The 17,905-nt window shown below is 45.6% G+C and overlaps 1 protein-coding gene across 2 annotated transcripts in view; it reads left to right on the top strand.

Annotated features, from left to right (window-relative positions):
• LOC148888879 (multimerin-2-like) overlaps positions 1–17,905 on the top strand; it is a 30,357-nt gene that overhangs the window by 738 nt on the left and 11,714 nt on the right. The window contains exon 2 of one of the 2 annotated variants that reach the window (XM_089012444.1): positions 15,333–15,720. In XM_089012444.1, coding sequence (XP_088868570.1) covers positions 15,527–15,720 — 194 coding nt within the window. In that variant the 5' untranslated portion in view covers positions 15,333–15,526. Of the gene's footprint in view, positions 1–15,332; positions 15,721–17,905 lie in introns of those variants that run through there. The other variant, XM_089012445.1, reaches the window with a different exon arrangement.

Raw genomic sequence — 17,905 nt, 5'->3', positions numbered from 1 at the left:
CAGCTTGTCATCACTAATTCTACAGTGAGACCTCAACTTACAAACTTAATTGTTTCCCAGACAGAGTGTGTAAGGCGAAAAGTGTGTATCTCAAAAATGAATTTCCCATAGGAAACCATTAAAATGGGAATAATCCTTTCCCGGGTTTCCATAAAATATACTTTTCAACTAAATAAGCCTTAAAACTACACACAACATACCTTATAGTATGTATAATAAATGTGCTATTGTATTGTAATGAAAGAAATACACTGCATTGTATCATAAAGTCACTTTATTTACATTTGTGATGGTCATTTATGGCTTGATGGAATGGCGTTGGAGGTCGAAAGTCAAAGGGAATTGCTGTTTGGAAAGAGAGGCGCATTACATGAGGACTGTAATTAAAGCAATAAACTGTGCTGTAAAAAAAGTTTTATTTACCTTTTTGTTGGTCGTTGATGGCTTATGGAAGGAGAGTCACCTTCCATAAGGACTGTTGGTAACTTAACCTCTGGTGCTGTTCGGTCGTGTGCTTCCGCCGAAGATCACTCCGCCAGCCGTGGTGGGTGTGTATTATGAAAATAGTGCTTATTATAAGGTTTAATTTTCAGAAATTTGACGTTTGTAAGATAAGGTGTTTGTAAGTTGAGGTCTCACTGTATTCTGCAGCCGAGGAGGCGCAAGAATCTCTGTAATCACCAGCGCCCCCTGTCATGCGGCAGGAGAACTGTGTGCCTCACCTAGGCACACAGTTTTGATCAAAATAAAATAAGATAAACACTGTTGTACAGTGTTTATAATGTACAGTGACTGTACATTCTATACACCAGCTAAAGTGTAGAAATGTAGTTCATATACAAAAAGTGTTTGAACACATTAATGGCGATCTGCAGAGGGACAGCAATGCGGTCTGACTGCAGAGTGAGCCAGCACAGTTAGCAGAGTCATTGTGCAATCAATGGTGAGGCTCAGCCGGCTGCTGCCTCACCGCTCGTCTCCACTTCTCCAGTATTTGAACGGTAAATGTGAAAATTCAGCCATTTTGAAAAAAAATCCAAAAATGGTGAATTTAATTGGAAAAGAACGTTAAAGTACAAATCACTAAATAAATATAACTGTTTAGTTTATTGTGTCATTTGATAGATGATCCATGATGCCCTGACAGCACGTCACTGGTCAACTTTCACTTTTCTCTTCAGCCCCGTTTCATCACCATTTCTCAACCGGAAGTAACACGCGCGCGCACACACACACACACACGCACGCACGCACATGCACACACTTCTAGCTGTCCATCATAGGTGATGATGACGCTTGCTCCCAGGGAGGGGATGTTGGGGCGGGGGGGCTTAGCGACGATGTCGCTGGTGCCACTTTTCATGGGCATAGAGCCCAATCCTTGAGCCGCAGACACGTCCGCAGTTGGAAGATGGGAGGCCGGATGGCAGGGGGGTACCAGCCGCCCGCTGGTGCCGTTGAATGCGTCTCTCTAATTGTCTGTCTATGTGGATTTGATGTATTTTAGAGACTATCCTGGCACTAGTGGTCTGCCAGGTTTGTCGGTCTGAGGCCAAAGCTTCGAGCTCCGTGATGTTGATGTTGGCTCGTTTGAGGAGGTCCCTGGTGTAGTCCTTGAGGCGTCGCTTTTGCCCCCCTGCAGAGCGCTTCACATCTTTCAGCTGTCCATAGAGGACTTGGCGGGGCAGGCGGTGATCGCGCATGCGGATGGTGTGTCCAATCCACCGAAGGTGTTTTTTTGCAACTGCTGCTTCCATGCAGATGGAATTTGTGCGCTGAAAGATGTCTGAGTGAGGAACTCGATCTTCCCAGGACAGGCCAAGGATCTTCTGCAGGCTCCGGATGTGGAAGGCCTCAAGGGTAGTTAAGTGCCGGCGGTATGTGGTCCATGTTTCTGCCCCATAGAGGAGAGTGGACAGACATACTGCGCTGTATACGGCAATCTTGGTTCCAATTCTCAGGTTACGGTTCATAAACACTCTGCTGCGTAAACGTCCAAACGATGATGAGGCTTTATTTATACGATTGTGTATTTCAATGTCAAGGGAGCAATTGGTGGACAAAGTGGAGCCAAGGTAGGTAAAACAATCCACTACATCTAGTGAAATGCCATTGATGTGAAAACTGGGTGGTGTGGGAGTTCGCGACACAGGTTGGAACATGAGCTCTGTTTTTTTTATGTTGATCTGGAGACCAAAAGACTGGTATAAGTTAGAAATGGTATTGAGAGCATGCTGCATAGATTCTGAGCTGTGAGCTAGTACAGCACAGTCATCAGCATACTGAAGTTCGCAGATGTGGCAGATATTTGTCTTTGTGTGGGCCTGGAGCGTCTGATGTTGAAGAGGTTTCCATCGAGGCGGTATTCCACGCGGATGCCATCTTCATGTCCGATGCCTTTGTGAAATAGGCACGTGATGGCAGAAAGGAGGATATTAAAGAGTGCTGGAGCCAAGACACAGCCCTGCTTCGCCCCAACGTTCACCCCAAAGAGCTCTGACTGGAGCTCTCCGAAGAGTACTCTGGCTTGCATCCCGTCATGCAGCTGCTGGAGGATACAAAGAAACTTGGGTGGAACCCTAAGTTTGGAGAGGTGCTTCCATAGCAACTCACGGTTGACGGTGTCAAATGCTTTGTTGAGATCTATGAAGGCTATGTAGAGGTCCAGGTGATGTTCTCTGCTCTTCTCCATAAGCTGCCTTAATACAAAAATCATGTCTGTGGTGGATCTTGTCTTCCGGAAACCACACTGCGTTTCTGGAAGCACAGACTCTGAGAGATGCTTGACCAACCTACTGAGCATGAGTTTGGACAGAATTTTCCCTGCGGTGGAGAGGAGAGAGATTCCTCGGCTATTCCCACACGCTGTTTTGTCCCCTTTTTTTTTTGTAGATTACAATGATGTTGGCATCCTTCCAGTCCTGTGGGAGCTTCCCGTGTTCCAGCACTTTTGTTGTCCTTAAGGCTCACGATGGCTTGCCTGGTCTCTAAAAAGGACGGTGGGGTGTCGAGGCTCATGATTGGCGGCAGGTCTGGAAGATTGTCCAGAATTTTTGAGTTGACGGGGTTGGTGGTGTTGAGAAGGGTCTCGAAATGGTTTGCCCAGCGAGCAAGGATCTCATGGCGGTCCTTAAGGAGCACAGAGCCATCAGCAGATTGCACTGGAGAAAGTTTTTGCTTTCTAGGGCCGTACAGTTCTTGGATGGCATTGTAGAAACCCTGGGTGTTGTTACAGTCTGCCAGATATTGGATCTCATGTGCCTTCTGCAACCACCAGGTGTACTCCATGACACGGAGTGCCCGCTGGGTTGCTGCCCTTGCTTCAGTAAATATTGCTTTCCGGGTGTGAGATGTGGGACAGGACAGAAGAGCTTTGTGGGCCTCATGTTTTGCTTTTAGAATGGACTGTATTTCATCCGAGTTTGAATCGAACCAATCCTGGTGTCTTCTCCTTGACTGTCCAAGCACTTCTGAGGCTGTGCTGTAAATAGCCTGACGCAGAGCTTGCCAGTCGACCGGTTCCTCTGGGATCTTGTCGAGTTTTTCGGCAAGGAGACGTTGAAGGTTGGCTTTGATGGTGGGGTTGGTCAGTGCTGTGCAGCAGAGCTTTCCGTTGGGAGCTGTCCTTGGACGACGGGGATGTATGCGTATGAGGAGTTTGGATCTGACCATATGGTGGTCAGTCCAACACTCAGCTCCACGCATGGCACGGGTGATAAGGACATTCTGTATGTCCTTCTGACGGACAATCACATAGTCCAGGAGGTGCCAATGTTTGGAGCGGGGGTGCTGCCAAATGGTCTTGAACCTGTCTTTCATTTGGAAGATGGTATTAGTAATGACCAGGTGATGATCTGCACAGAGGGAGAGTAGCCGAAGGCCATTGGTGTTCATCTTTCCCACTCCATGCTGGCCAGTAACTTTATTCCATACGAGATGTTCCATGCCCACCCTTGCATTGAAATCTCCCATGATGAGGAGCTTATCCGTGGCCGGAGTTTTCTGCAGGATGGTGTCCAGAGCTCCGTAGAACTCGTCCTTGACAATGTGGTTGGCATCCAGAGTTGGTGCGTAAGCACTGATGAGCGTAGCGAAGCGTCCCTTTGCCAAGGGAATGCGCCAGGTCATCAGCCTTTCATTGATGCCAATAGGGGATTCCGGAAAGCATTGCAGCAGTTGGGACTTCACAGCAAAGCCAACTCCATGGATACGGCGGTTGCCTTCGGGGACCCCTTTCCAGAAGAAGGTATACCCTGCACCAACCTCTGTCAGGGAGTCTTCTCCATGTAGTCTGGTCTCGCTGAGGGCTGCAATGTCGATGTTGTATCTTGCGAGCTCCATGGCTACAAGTGCTGTCCTCCGGTGGGGCCTCTGAGCGGTTTGAGCCAGGTCCAACAGCCTGCGGACATTCCACGAAGCAATGCTTAGTTTTTTTGTGATTCGTTTTTTGAAGTTTCGACCGCAGAAGGGATGCTCCGACGATTGCGGTTTACGGTCCGGAGTGTGGAGAGCAGACAATTTTTAGACCACTTTTTCTAGGTCCTTCCCCATCACAGGGGTGAGCAGTGTGGAGCTGCTCAGACACAATGGAAGCTGCCGAGGAGATGCGCTGCTCCATCCCGCACTATCAACGACCATCACTCCATTGTCGCCTGTGTGCATGGTTTGGCTAGGCCAGGGGTGGGCAAACTTTTTGACTCGCGGGCCGCATTGGGTTCTAAAATTTGACAGAGGGGCCGGGCCATGAGCATTTGGAGGGAGTGTTTGGGCCGGAAATATTAAACCTAAAGCATTAATGGACAACCGACGCCACCGGACAAGTTATGTCCATAATTTATAAAATCACTTCAAATGACTTCGACTGAGCATATTTTACAAAGATTCCACAGCATATAGCTATAGTTTAAGTTTTAAGACTTGCGCTGAATATTCATGAAGTCTTGTTTTCGAGTTGATGACGATCCCCATGTGACGTCACGTTTGGACCGCCCCTGACCGAGAAAGCGACACACAATGTATTTTGGGTACTTTGTTTGGTCTGAAAACTTCGTGTTGAAACGTGTTGATGGCGAAATTAGAAGGAAAACACGTAAATAACGCCATGGTGAATCGTTGTGTGTTTCACCAAGACAACTATTTGATATTCGCTGACACAAATTCCCAGCTGACAAATCAGCCCATTTCCAACGGAGCTCTGCCGCCATCTTCTGCATTTTCTGTGACACTACACCTCAGTCTTGATCACTTAAAATGACCCTGAAGACCTTCTTTAATCGATTGCAAACATTTATATTTTCCTCTTCAGAACTATTTGAATCATATTCATAATTGGATGAGTAAAGAGAAAGCATCTTCTCCGAATCTGAAGCCATTGTTTTGATTCTCGAGCAAGGCAAGGCGTCTTGGCGTGAAGTCACGAACAAGAGGGTGGGACCTTCTGAAACTGGCCATTTCCGGATTCATTTTGAAGTCATTTTTATTGGTGTTTTTCATTTAACTAAAAATATCAGCCTGCCTGATTTGGGTATTTTAGATGCTATAAAACGTTTTTCTGATGTCAGTGGGAAACAAAAAAAATGGTGCCGGTTGTCCTTTAAATGTAGTGTGTACAAACCTCATAGCACAGTAAGAACACTACAACCCAATTTATTAACTGTCTTTCGAATGTGAAAAATATCCCTGATTAGTTAATAAATTTGTCTCAAGGAATATGGCCTTTATATACTATTTCGCAGATACAGTAAAGTCTCGTTATATCGATATCGGATATATCGATAGTCCCGGTTATATCGATACTATTTCTATGCACGCACAGAGAAAATTACATGCAAACAGGGTCGGATATATCGATAGTCCCGGTTATATCGATATTTTTTCGGACTCCCTTGAATATCGATATAACGAGACTTTACTGTACTTGGAGGAGGAAATGGAAATAGATTAAAATAACATATGCACTGTGATTTATTAAGATTGCGTCTGTTTTTAATACGTTTTCATTGAAGGAGCAAAGTTAAAGAAATCAATATTTATTGAAAAATGGAATCACTTTCAACATTCAAAACATATTATTACACAACAAAATATTCTAGCTCAATAATACCTACTTGTGTTAAATTCCGCCAAATCATAGATGGTTTGTCCTGACCGCGCGCTCAACAAACTCGCCACGGACGCCCTCGCCTTCACGCGCAAACAATACACGTGTACCGTCGCCGAGCACACAGACATAGGCTACCTGCAGTTGAAATTTGCATACTCGGCACGGCAGCCAATCAGAAGCCTGCTTCTCTCTTCCGGACTTTCGCAAGCGTTATAAAGTCGTGCAATTGCATGTCATTTTCCAAAATAGATGCACAGAACCTCAGCCCAGAAGAAAGATTCAAAAGAAGCTAACAACATATGTGACGCTACAAAACGTAAATTTACATTAAACCGTGACTGTAAAGTGTACGTGAGACTTATGAAAGGGGCTTAGTGGCTCGTAGGAAGCAATGCAAACGTTGCATTGTGCACCACAATGACAATTGACTACTGCAGCAAAATCTACAGCCATGCGCATTTACCGTAAATTAAGCACGGTAGCATTTGGAGTAGGTACATTCTTGATTTTAAAAAAACTTTATACTTTGTGGCAATGTTTTTTAATGTGATTTGTTGTCTCATTGTGCTTCAAGTTGTGAAAAATGGGGCAGGCAACTTTTCAGTTATCTGCCCTGTTGTCCGCTAACTTTTTGTCATGAGTTTCAGACACTGTTTTTACTATACTTTGGGCAAGTTCGGCGGGCCGGATTAAAAAGCCTAACGGGCCGTAGTTTGCCCATGTCTGGGATAGGCACTTCCAGCCACATCCTTGGCCTGTGCCCACCGCCATTCCACATCGCCACAGGACTTTGGGTTTCCATGGGATGGGGATTGGGGCAAGAAGCTTGCGCAAAGGTAGAGATTAAGGTGAGTGTGTGGGTGCACAGTCCACACTTCCACCATCTTCGCTCTTACCAGATGAGTTTCTGGTGGCATGAGCATACTCATGACGACCATTTTCTGGCAGGAGTTGCAGGGGGCTGCCGGTAGTCCGGTTTGTTGGGCTCCGCCTACGCCTAACCCGGGTGCGGGTTTGGGATCACTCTTTGTCTGGCCTCTACCCCTCGACCTGTTCGGCTTGGGTGACCCTGCCAGGAGTGCAAGACTCCGGCCGACATAGCTCTCAGGGTCATTGAGGCGCGCAAAGTGCCTCACCACGATAAGGTGGTGATCCCAGTCGAGGCACCACACGCACACACACACACACACACACGCACACACACACACACACACACACACACACACACACACACACACACACACACACTGACTCGCGCAAGTGTAAGTAAAGACTAATGAAAAGCTTTATCATTTTGTTAGGGATGTGTTAATCATAAAAATGTAGCTCGACGTGCTGTGTGATAGAACCTTCTTTTTTATTTTTTTTTCACGTGGATTCCGTCAACTTTCACTTTACTCGTCAGCCCAGTTTCGTCACACACTGGTCACTCAAGCCGGAAGTACTCTGTATTTTTGATGTTGATTTTTTTCACATGGATTCAGTCGACTTTCACTTTTCTTTTCATCCCCCGTTTAGTCACACGCCCCGTTTGAATCCCCCCCGCCCCCCTTCACACAAACACATCCCACCAGAGTTTGGATGCAAAATTCCTCGGAAGTGACACAAACGCACGCGCGCTCTCATCCAATGGGGAACATTCTCTGCTCAATTTAATCAGCAAACGCATGAGACAACTTTTTCATGAATCATCTTATCAATTCTCACCACGGGCGCTGTCAACAGTTGCCGTTATTCCTCACATTGCCCCCCAAAATAAAAGTATTTGATCTGTGTTGCCATTGGTCTCCACCGATTTCTTTTCTGCTGTTCAACTGGTCTTTCAATCTCACGCCTCCATCTCCAGTGTGACAGGAAAGCAGGCAATGGATTTCCTGCGTCCTTATCGCTTCACAGGAAAGGATGAAGATGGAGAGCCAAAGAGGAAGGAACAAGGAGTTGCTTTGGCTCCAAGAGGAAATGGCTCCAGATAGTAAGTGACGGCTTCGAGTGCAAAGGCGTCTCGGGATTTCTTTGGGCTCAAAAGTCCAACCTGCCCCACCGTCACCGGAAGCAAAGTCATTTGCCTTGTTTCATCGTCACATTCTCGTCAAAGAGGCCACACTCAAAGTCAACGGCCATCTTGAACCACAAATAATCATAATAATAATAAGAAGAAGAAGAAGAAGAAGAATACATTTCAAAACTCTCAAGGTCACATTACAGTCACAGGATAAAGTTTTTCCTGTGGGTGAGCAGCGGCAGCCACATGCGCCAGCGTTCACTCAACCCAAATAGATAGAAAGCTAGATAGCAAATACATAGTGAATACATAGCCAGTTAGCCGACAGCTAGCCAGCTAGACAGCTTACAGCCAGCCAGCTCGACAGCTAATATCTAACCAGATAGCCAACATCTAGACAGCTAACAGCCAGTCAGCTAGACAGCTAATAGCTTGCCAGCTAGCTAATGGATAGCTAATAAATAGCTAATAGATCGCCAGATAGTCGCCAGCTAACAGCTAGACAGCTAATAACTAGCCAGCTAGCTAATGGATAGATAATAACTAGCCAGATAGCCAACAGCCAGCCAGGTAGACAGCGAATAGCTAGCTGTATTTACAACTGACTTCTTAGATTGTTAGGTTAGTCATGCTGATGAGGCGATACCAGTGCAAATGGGGCGATCAGAGCCAGTCAAAGAACATAATGAGAAATAATGTTGCATTCAGCCATACTTACTGTATTTGTCAATTGTTTATCGTAGTTGCGTCTTATTGATTTGGATGTACCTTTATTCGTCTCGCAGTGGAGGAATTGACATTTTACAGCAGCAAAGTGATGACAGGAAAAGGAAAGGAAGAAGTAGAAAAACAAAGTGCAAGAGCTGCTGGAAAAGCAGCCACTCTTGCAGCGCCATGTTGTAGTTAAAAAAAAAGAAATAACAAATAACATGACAACACAAAGACACAGAGAGTCGTTCATTCTTCAGCACTTGCTGTGCCCTCTTTGTGACATGAAGCAGATGAGCAGGGGAGGAAAATTCTTTAGATGTTCTATACACTTAGCCGATCAAGATGAGTCCGATTTATTTTAACTCATCAGACGTGCAAAAAATGTGTGCACTCTAGTGCCAGGGTTTTTGTCATTGTCACTCCAATTCCAGGACCCACAGAAGATTGACTTTTAGGATGACATCAACATTCAAATACAGCATTATGCAAGTTTCCCCATTGTGGGACGAATAAAGGTTTTCTGATTCTGATTAGAAAGCCGACTCTATCTTCTTTCATCGTCAAAAAAGGAGTTAATTCCTAAATGACATGGGTCTGGAGTAATATGATCTTGAAATGAGCGCAGGTGTCCAAAATACATACATACGATTTACATTATTTGTAATGGGAAAATGGTTTCAGAGTGTGAACAAATTGGTTTTTGAACAGGCTTCTGGAACGGATTATGGTCGAGAACCAAGGTACCACTGTGTGTGTGTGTGTGTGTGTGTGTGTGTGTGTATATATATATATCCAATGATCCTAGGAGCTAGGTTGTCTGGGGCTTTACGCCCCTGGTAGGGGTAAAGGACCAGACAAAGTATGACTCAGAAGACCCCGTATGATGAGAAAGACAAATGGGCCCCGGGGCCCCTCTCTGGAGCCAGGCCTGGAGATGGGGCTCGTTGGCGAGCGCCTGGTGGCCGGGCCTACACCCATGGGAACCGGTCGGGCTCAGCCCGAAGAGGAAACGTGGGTCCCCCTTCTCAAGGACTCTCCACCTATGGAAGGGGCCAGAGGGGTCGGGTGCATTGTGAGCTGGGCAGCAGTCAAAGGCGTGGACCCTGGCGGTCCGACCCTCGACTGCAGAAGCTAGCTCTTGGGACGTGGAATGTCACCTCTCTTACAGGGAAGGAGCCTGAGCTGGTGCACGAGGTCGAAAAGTTCCGACTAGACATAGTTGGGCTTGCCTCCACACACAGCCTGGGTTCCGGTACCAGCCCTCTCGAAAGGGGTTGGACTCTCTTCCACTCCGGAGTTGCCCACGGTGAGAGGCGTAGAGCAGGTGTCGGCATACTTATTGACTCACCGCCTGTACGTTGGGATTCACCCCGGTAGACGAAAGGGTTGCTTCCCCCCGCCTTCGGGTGGGGGGACGGGTTCTGACTGTTGTCTGTGCATATGCACCAAACAGCAGTTCAGTGTACCCATCATTTTTGAAGACCTTAGGGGGTGTGCTGGAGAGCGCTCCCCCTGGGGACTCCCTTGTTCTGCTGGGCGATTTCAATGCTCATGTGGGCAATGACAATGTGACCTGGAGGGGCATGATTGGGAGGAACGGCCCCCCCGATCAGAACAGGAGTGGTCTTTTGTTATTGGACTTCTGTGCTCGACACGGATTGTCTATAACAAACACTTTATTCAAACATAAGGGTGTCCATATGTGCACGTGGCACCAGGACACCCTTGGTGTCCTGGACCCTTGGCTCGCTGATTGACTTTATAGTTGTATCATCGGATTTGCGGCCTCATGTTTTGGACACTCGAGTGAAGAGAGAGGCGGAGCTGTCAACTGATCACCACCTGGTGCTGAGTAGGCTCCGTTGGTGGGGAAAGATGCCAGTCCGACCTGGGAGACCCAAACGTGTTGTGAGGGTTTGTTGGGAACGTCTGGCTGAATCCCCTGTCAGAAGGACTTTCAACTCCCACCTCCGGCAGAACTATAGACATGTCCCGGGGGAGGTGGGGGACATTAAGTCCGAATGGACCATGTTCCGTACCTCCCTTTCTGAGGCGGCAAATCAGAGTTGTGGCCGTAAGGTGGTTGGTGCCTGTCGTGGCAGCAACCCCCGTACTCGCTGAAGAACACCAGTAGTAAGGGATGCCGTAAAGCTGAAGAAGGACTCCTACCGGGGGAAATTTGCAGTCCACAGCAGCAATTGAAGAGGGATGGGGTTGGGGTGGGAGTGAAAGCAAGATATTCTAAGCATAACAAAATAAAAATATCAACTGTATACTGTGCAAATGTAGATGTGCAAAAACCGTTCTATAAACAAGACTGTACATAGTGCAGAATCAAGAGATGCATTTAGATATATTGCAACAACCCATATTTACAAAAAGGACTCCTACCGGGCCTATATAGCCTGTGAGACTCCTGAGACAGCTGACAGGTATCGATTAGCCAAGCGGAATGCAGCCTCGGTGGTCGCCGAGGCAAAAACACGGGCACGGGAAGAGTTCGGTGAGGCCATGGAAGCCGACTTCCGGACCGCTTCGAGGAAATTCTGGTCCACCATCCGGCGTCTCAGAAGGGGAAAGCAGTGCACCACTAACACTGTGTACAGTGAGAGTGGGGCGCTGCAGACCTCGACTCGAGACGTCGTGAACCGGTGGGCAGAGTACTTCTAAGACCTCGTCAACTCCACCAACACGCCTTCCTTAGAGGAAGCAGTGTCTGGGGACTCCGAGGTGGGCTCTCCGATCCTTGTGACTGAAGTCACCGAGGTGGTTAAAAAGCTCCTCGGTGGCAAGGCCCCGGGGATGGATCAGATCCGACCGGAGTTCCTAAAGGCTCTGGATGTTGTGGGGCTGTCCTGGCTGACACGCCTCTGCAACATTGCGTGGTCATCGGGGAGAGTGCCTCTGGATTGGCAGACCGGGGTGGTGGACCTCCTTTTTAAAAAGGGGGACCGGAGGGTGTGTTCCAACTACAGAGGGATCACACTCCTCAGCCTCCCTGGAAAGGTCTATTCAGGGGTCTTAGAGGGGCACTCCATATATATATATATATATATATATATATATATATATATATATATATATATATATATATATATATATATATATATATATATATATATATACAGTCATTTTGATCAAAACTGTGTGCATAGGTGAGCATCCTGTCATTTTTTTGTGTTGATTGGCCTCATTTTCAGAATGGTGGATTACATATCTCAATTGAAAGCATTTTCTAAACTGGACTTTCAATCGAAGCAGGAGATAATAATTAAAGGAAGACCAACACCGGACTGTATAGCTCACAAAAGGTGAGGGGCGAATGTAAATCTCCTGGACAGCTTCTCTGCTTTTTGGCCAAGAAGGATCTCATTGAAACTATTCCTGAAGCGACAAAGTTGCTCCAGCTCATGCTCACTGTTCCAGCTACTACAGCATCAGTAGAGCGCTCATTCTCAGCACTGAAAACATACAGTCGGAACAGGACTGATCAAGGACGACTTTCTTCGCTGACAGAGAGACTTGGACTTCATTTAGGAGTCAAGGTAACACGATAATAACATTTTTTAATCCTTTTTTAGGCATTAGTAGAGATACAAGAGGTGCCAAACATCAGCTGCTGGTTGGCAGAACAGTCAACCAGACTGCAGGTCCCGACATACCAACCTGTGCAGAGCCTGGATTGATTACAAGAAAGCATATGACTCGATGCCACACACATGGATCACTGAATGCTTGGAGTTGTATAAGGTCAACAGGACCCTGAGAGCCTTCGTTGCAAACTCGATGAGGATGTGGAAAACCACACTTGAAGCCAATGGCAAGCCACTAATGCAAGTGTCCATCAAATGTGGCATATACCAAGGTGATGCACTCTCCCCGCTGCTGTTCTGCATAGGACTGAACCCTCTCAGCCAGATAATCGCCAAGACAGGCTATGGATACCGCCTCAGAAATGGAGCTACGATCAATCACCTCCTCTACATGGATGACATAAAGCTGTATGCTCAGAGCGAAAGGGACATAGACTCCCTGATCCACACAACCAGGATCTACAGCAGTGATATCGGAGTGTCATTCGGGCTGGAAAAATGTAGTCGGATGGTGACTAAGAGAGGCAAGGTAGTCCACACTGAAGGGGTCTCACTCCCTGAAGGAACAATAGCAGACATTGAAAACAGGTACAAGTACCTTCACATACCACTGGCCAATGGCAACCTCGAACTAGCAACAAGGAAAGCGGCTACGACCAAATACCTCCAGCGGGTGAGGCAAGTCCTCAGAAGCCAGCTCAATGGCAAGAACAAGACCCGGGCAAAAAACAGCTATGCCCTGCCAGTGATCAGATATCCTGCAGGAATAATAAGGTGGCCAAAGGAAGAGATTCAGACCACGGATGTTCAGACCCGAAAACTCCTCACCATGCATGGAGGGTTCCATCCCAAGTCCAGCACCCTGAGACTGTACACAAGCCGTAAGGAAGGAGGCCGGGGACTAGTGAGTGTGAGAGCCACTGTCCAGGATGAAACATCCAAGCTCCATGAATACATGAAAGAGAAGGCTCCAACGGATGATGTACTCAGAGAATGTCTCAGACAATGGGGAACAGAGGATGAGGTGCTGGAAGAGGGACAATCATGGGAGGAAAAGCCCCTACACGGGATGTACCACCGAACCATAACAGAAGTGGCTAATCTCAAGAAGTCCTATCAGTGGCTAGAGAGGGCTGGCCTAAAGGACAGCACAGAGGCACTCATCCTGGCTGGTCAAGAGCAGGCCCTGAACACCAGAGCCATAGAGGCAGGGATATACCACACCAGACAAGACCCAAGGTGTAGGTTGTGCAAAGAGGCACCCGAGACAATCCAACACATAACAGCAGATGACGCACTGTGCAACCTGCAAACCACAACTGGAGCAAAATCATCAGATATGATATTTACGACAAATTTAGCAAGGGGGCATTTGTGCTAGGTACATCAATGACTTCATTTTAAAGTGTTGTTCTGTTACATATTCTGATTATCAATCCTTAACACTTTGCAACAATGTTTTGTTGTTTTTTTTTGCGATGAGTCGTCTTATTGTGTTTCAAGTTGTGAAAAATGGGGCAGGCAACTTTATGGGAGGGCTGGCAACTTTTCGGAGATGTCTGCCCTGGTGTCCGCTAACTTTTTTTTCGTGACTTTTAGACACTGCCAATATAAATTAAGTCTGAGTATATTAATATGGTTTTATGGTTTTATTGTTCTTGTGTTTATAGTTTTTTAATTGTAAACCACCCAAGTGTCCTTGGGTGCTTTGAAAGGTGCGAGTAAATTATTATTTTTTTTATGATTTATTATTAGCTAGTAAGTACATTATTTTTATTTTTATTTTTATTTTTATTTTTATTTTTATTTTTATTTTTATTTTTCTGTTGTTTTTCGCTGGAAAAAAAAACCCTGACTATACGTATAAAGTTAGGTGTTTTCAGATGAAAAAAAACATGGATCCAGAAGTCGGGCGTTTTTGGTTAAAAAAAAAAAAAAGGCGACCATATATCGTAAAGTGTTTTTGGCCCGAAAAAACAAAAACTAAACGCAACATACAGGTAACATCCGACGTATGACCAAGTCAACTTACGTCCGCGACCTCCAGACCCTATTTTTAAAATTTTAATCCTACGCCTGGCACGGCAACGCGCTAGCAGGCCGGCAACGTGTACGACAATTTTGGCCAGCCAGCATCTCACTCTCGCACAGCAATCGATCACGTGGTGACACCAGCGAGGGGGAGTTCGCCAGTTATTTCCGAGTCTCCATTCAACATTTTGAATGTACGTATTTCGACTTACGCCCATTTTTGACTTGCGGCCATTTCGACTTACGGTCATTTGACTTGGGGCCCTAAGTCGGATCTTACCTGGATATGGAAAAAGTTTGAACATGCACCATACTTTGCGGATGCACCTTATTCACCGCTGCGCCTTATACACCGGAAAATACAGTAGATATTGTTGTGTCAGCAAAACAAAGCATAATTTTACCTGACTTTGTTTTTTTTTTTTTTGGCATCTGTGTTCAGTGGCCGACATGGCGCCTTTAGCCATGCAACCCGCCGTAACGCTGCCGACCAACATTTTTAATTGATTTTGTCCATTTCGACGTTTGGTTCGTAAGTCGGATCTTACCTGTATATTAAGTCTAAGTGTATGAATATGGTTTTATGGTTTTATGGTTTTATTGTGTTCTGGTGTTTACTGTTCTTTTAATTGTAAAGTGTCCTTGGATGCTTTGAAATGCGCTTGTAAATTAACTCTATTATTATTATTATTATTATTATTATTATTATTATTATTATTATTAAGTCTTTTTCAGTTGGAAAAAATGACCAAAGGCCAAAAAATATGATTCTGATTCTGACCTGGAGAATCAAAAAAACTTCATATTTGTTATACAAGCTTCAGAATACTGTATGCCAAGAATATGCGTTCATGTTTTTAATGACATTTTTTTTTTTTTTTTTTGTCTGAAGGTTCAACCCGAATATTTGTCCTGTTGGCAATTGACGTCAACTCCAACATTAGATTGGATGTCGGCACGGGAAACGCCCCCTCCTCACTTGCTCGCTCCGCCCCCACCTTCCTTGGTTTTTTTTTTTTGTTTTTTTTTTTAAGCAGGCGGCGGTCGCGCGAGCCCCCTCCCCCATTCACCCATTAAGTGTCCGTCATGACAGCCGCCAAGGTTGCGCTGGTGCTCGTGGCCTTTCTGCTGAGCACTCGCGGAGACGTGAGGGCCCGAGACCCCCAAGTGGAGCAGGAGGAGGAGCAGGAAAATGATTGGGGTATGACCTCGGGCGTCGTCGGTGCCACCGAGGAGACCCCCCTGATGCAAGATGGGGGAAAATACCCGGCCCGAAGTGGGTGAGTTGAGAAGCTTCATTTCGACAAAAATAGTGCTTTGATCCCATACGGTGGCATTGCAATGACAAGGAACTATGTTGAAGTGAGTCGAGATGCTTCATTTAGACAAAAGTAGCTCTAAATTTCTGAAAAGGTGGCCTCTAACTATCGGAAAACTGTGTTAAAGTGAGTTCAGAAGCTTAATTTGGACAAAAGTAGCACTAGATTCCCAAAATGTGGCTACTTACTATCATGGAACGGAGATGCTTCATTTAGACAAATGTAGTGCTTTGCTGTCATATGGTGGCATTGCAGTGACACGGAACTGTGTTGAAGTGAATTGAGAGTTTCATTTAGACTGAATTAGCACTATATTTCCACACATTTAGAACCAAGGAACGATATTGAAGTGTGTTGAGAAGCTTCATTTAGACAAAAGTAGCACTCGATTCCCAAAAAGGTGGCCTGTTACGATCAGGTAACTCTGTTAAAGTGAGTTGAGAGGCTTCATTTAGACAAAAATAGTGTTTTGCTGTCATATGGTGGCATTGCAGTGACACGGTAGTGCTTTGCCGCCAGACAGTGGCGTCTCAATGTATCTATACACTATATCTCCACAAAACTATATCTCCACAAACTTACGACCAAGCTACTATGTTGAAGTGAGTTGAGATGCTTTGTTTAGACAAAAGACGTGCTTTAACGCCACACGGTGGCATCGCAGTGTCAAGGAACTGTGTTGAAGGGAGTTGAACAGCTTCATTTTGACAAAAGTAGTACTTTGACACCAGACGGTGGCGTTGCAGTGTCAAGGAACTATGTTGAAGTGAGTTGAGAAGCTTCATTTAGACCAAAGTAGTGCTTTGCCACCAGACAGTGGCGTCTCAGTGACATTGAACTATGTTGAAGTGAATTGAGAGTTTCGTTGAGCCAGAATTAACACTAGTTTCCACAATGTGGCCTCTTACTACCAAGGACCTATGTTGAAGTGAGTTGAGAAGCTTCATTTTGACAAAAGTAATGCTTTGCTACCAGACGGTAGCAACTCATTGTTGGGTTCTAATTCCTGTTTCTCATCTGGTTCGGAGTTCAAGTTGTTTTATGATGAAATACCAGCATAAGCACTCTATCACTCATTGACAATGAACTATGCTGAAGTGAATAATAATAATACATTTAATTTCAAGCGCCTTTCAAAACACCCAAGGTCACTTTACAATAAAAACAATAAAACAAAGCACATAACAATAAAACCATAAGTAAAATGATACATAATAAAATAGCAGAATGAATTAGACATTGAAAGCAATTTTAAACAAATGGGTTTTGAGGCTGGATTTGAAAATAGGGAGGGAGTCAATATTACGGATGTTGGGTGGAAGTGAATTCCAGAGATTGAATACAGAGTTTCATTTAGACAAAATTAGCACTGTGTTGCTTTGACTACTATGTGGCCTTTTACTACCAAGGAACAATGTTGAAGTGAGTTTAGTGCTTCATTTAGCCAAAAGTAGGGCCTCGTTGCACAATCGTGACGTCTTCTTTGAGGAGGAACTCTTGTCAAAGTGAGTTGAGGAACTTTGGTTGGATAAAAGGGGGGCTTTGCTATCCTGTGAAATCAACATTTTGGCTACCCCCCTGCTCCAAGAGTCAATCATGAGATGGAATCTGCCGCGCTTTTCCTTTCAGCGTCTCTTCCAAGCGGGCGGCGCCTTGGCTGCGAGGCAGTCCTTGCGTGTTTTGACTGCCAGCATGTCGCTCACCGTCGCCACCCGCGCCCACCACCGCATTTTACATCTGGAACACACAACAAACTCATTTTCAACATTTAAAGGAAAACAATAATGATTGTTATTGTGGTTTAAGTATGACAATTTGAAATTTTAGTTTGGACTTTAGAAAGCAAAATGGAATTTCACAAATGTCAATCGCTTTGCCGACTGAATAAAATGATGTGGCGGGCCAGATTTGGCCCCCAGGGCCTCAATTTGGACGCCTGTGTTGTCAGGGATTAGCATGCTATCCGAATAGAAAGATAGCTAACTAGCTCCTTTGCTATCTAGCTCGATAGATGGGCATGGCATTTCTCTAAAATGACGTGGCGAGCCAGATTTGGTCCCCCGGGCCTCGACTTGGACACCGGTGGTTTCGAGTCTGAAGTTTGGGTTGCTTTTCCTTCCTTTTCAAAATTGTTGACACCCACTCA

The sequence above is a fragment of the Hippocampus bargibanti genome, linkage group LG13, assembly GCF_051943395.1.
Source record: "Hippocampus bargibanti isolate YZ-2025 linkage group LG13, ASM5194339v1, whole genome shotgun sequence".
In the NCBI taxonomy this organism is placed as follows: Eukaryota; Metazoa; Chordata; class Actinopteri; order Syngnathiformes; family Syngnathidae; genus Hippocampus; species Hippocampus bargibanti.
This window is presented reverse-complemented; position numbering and strand designations above follow the sequence as displayed.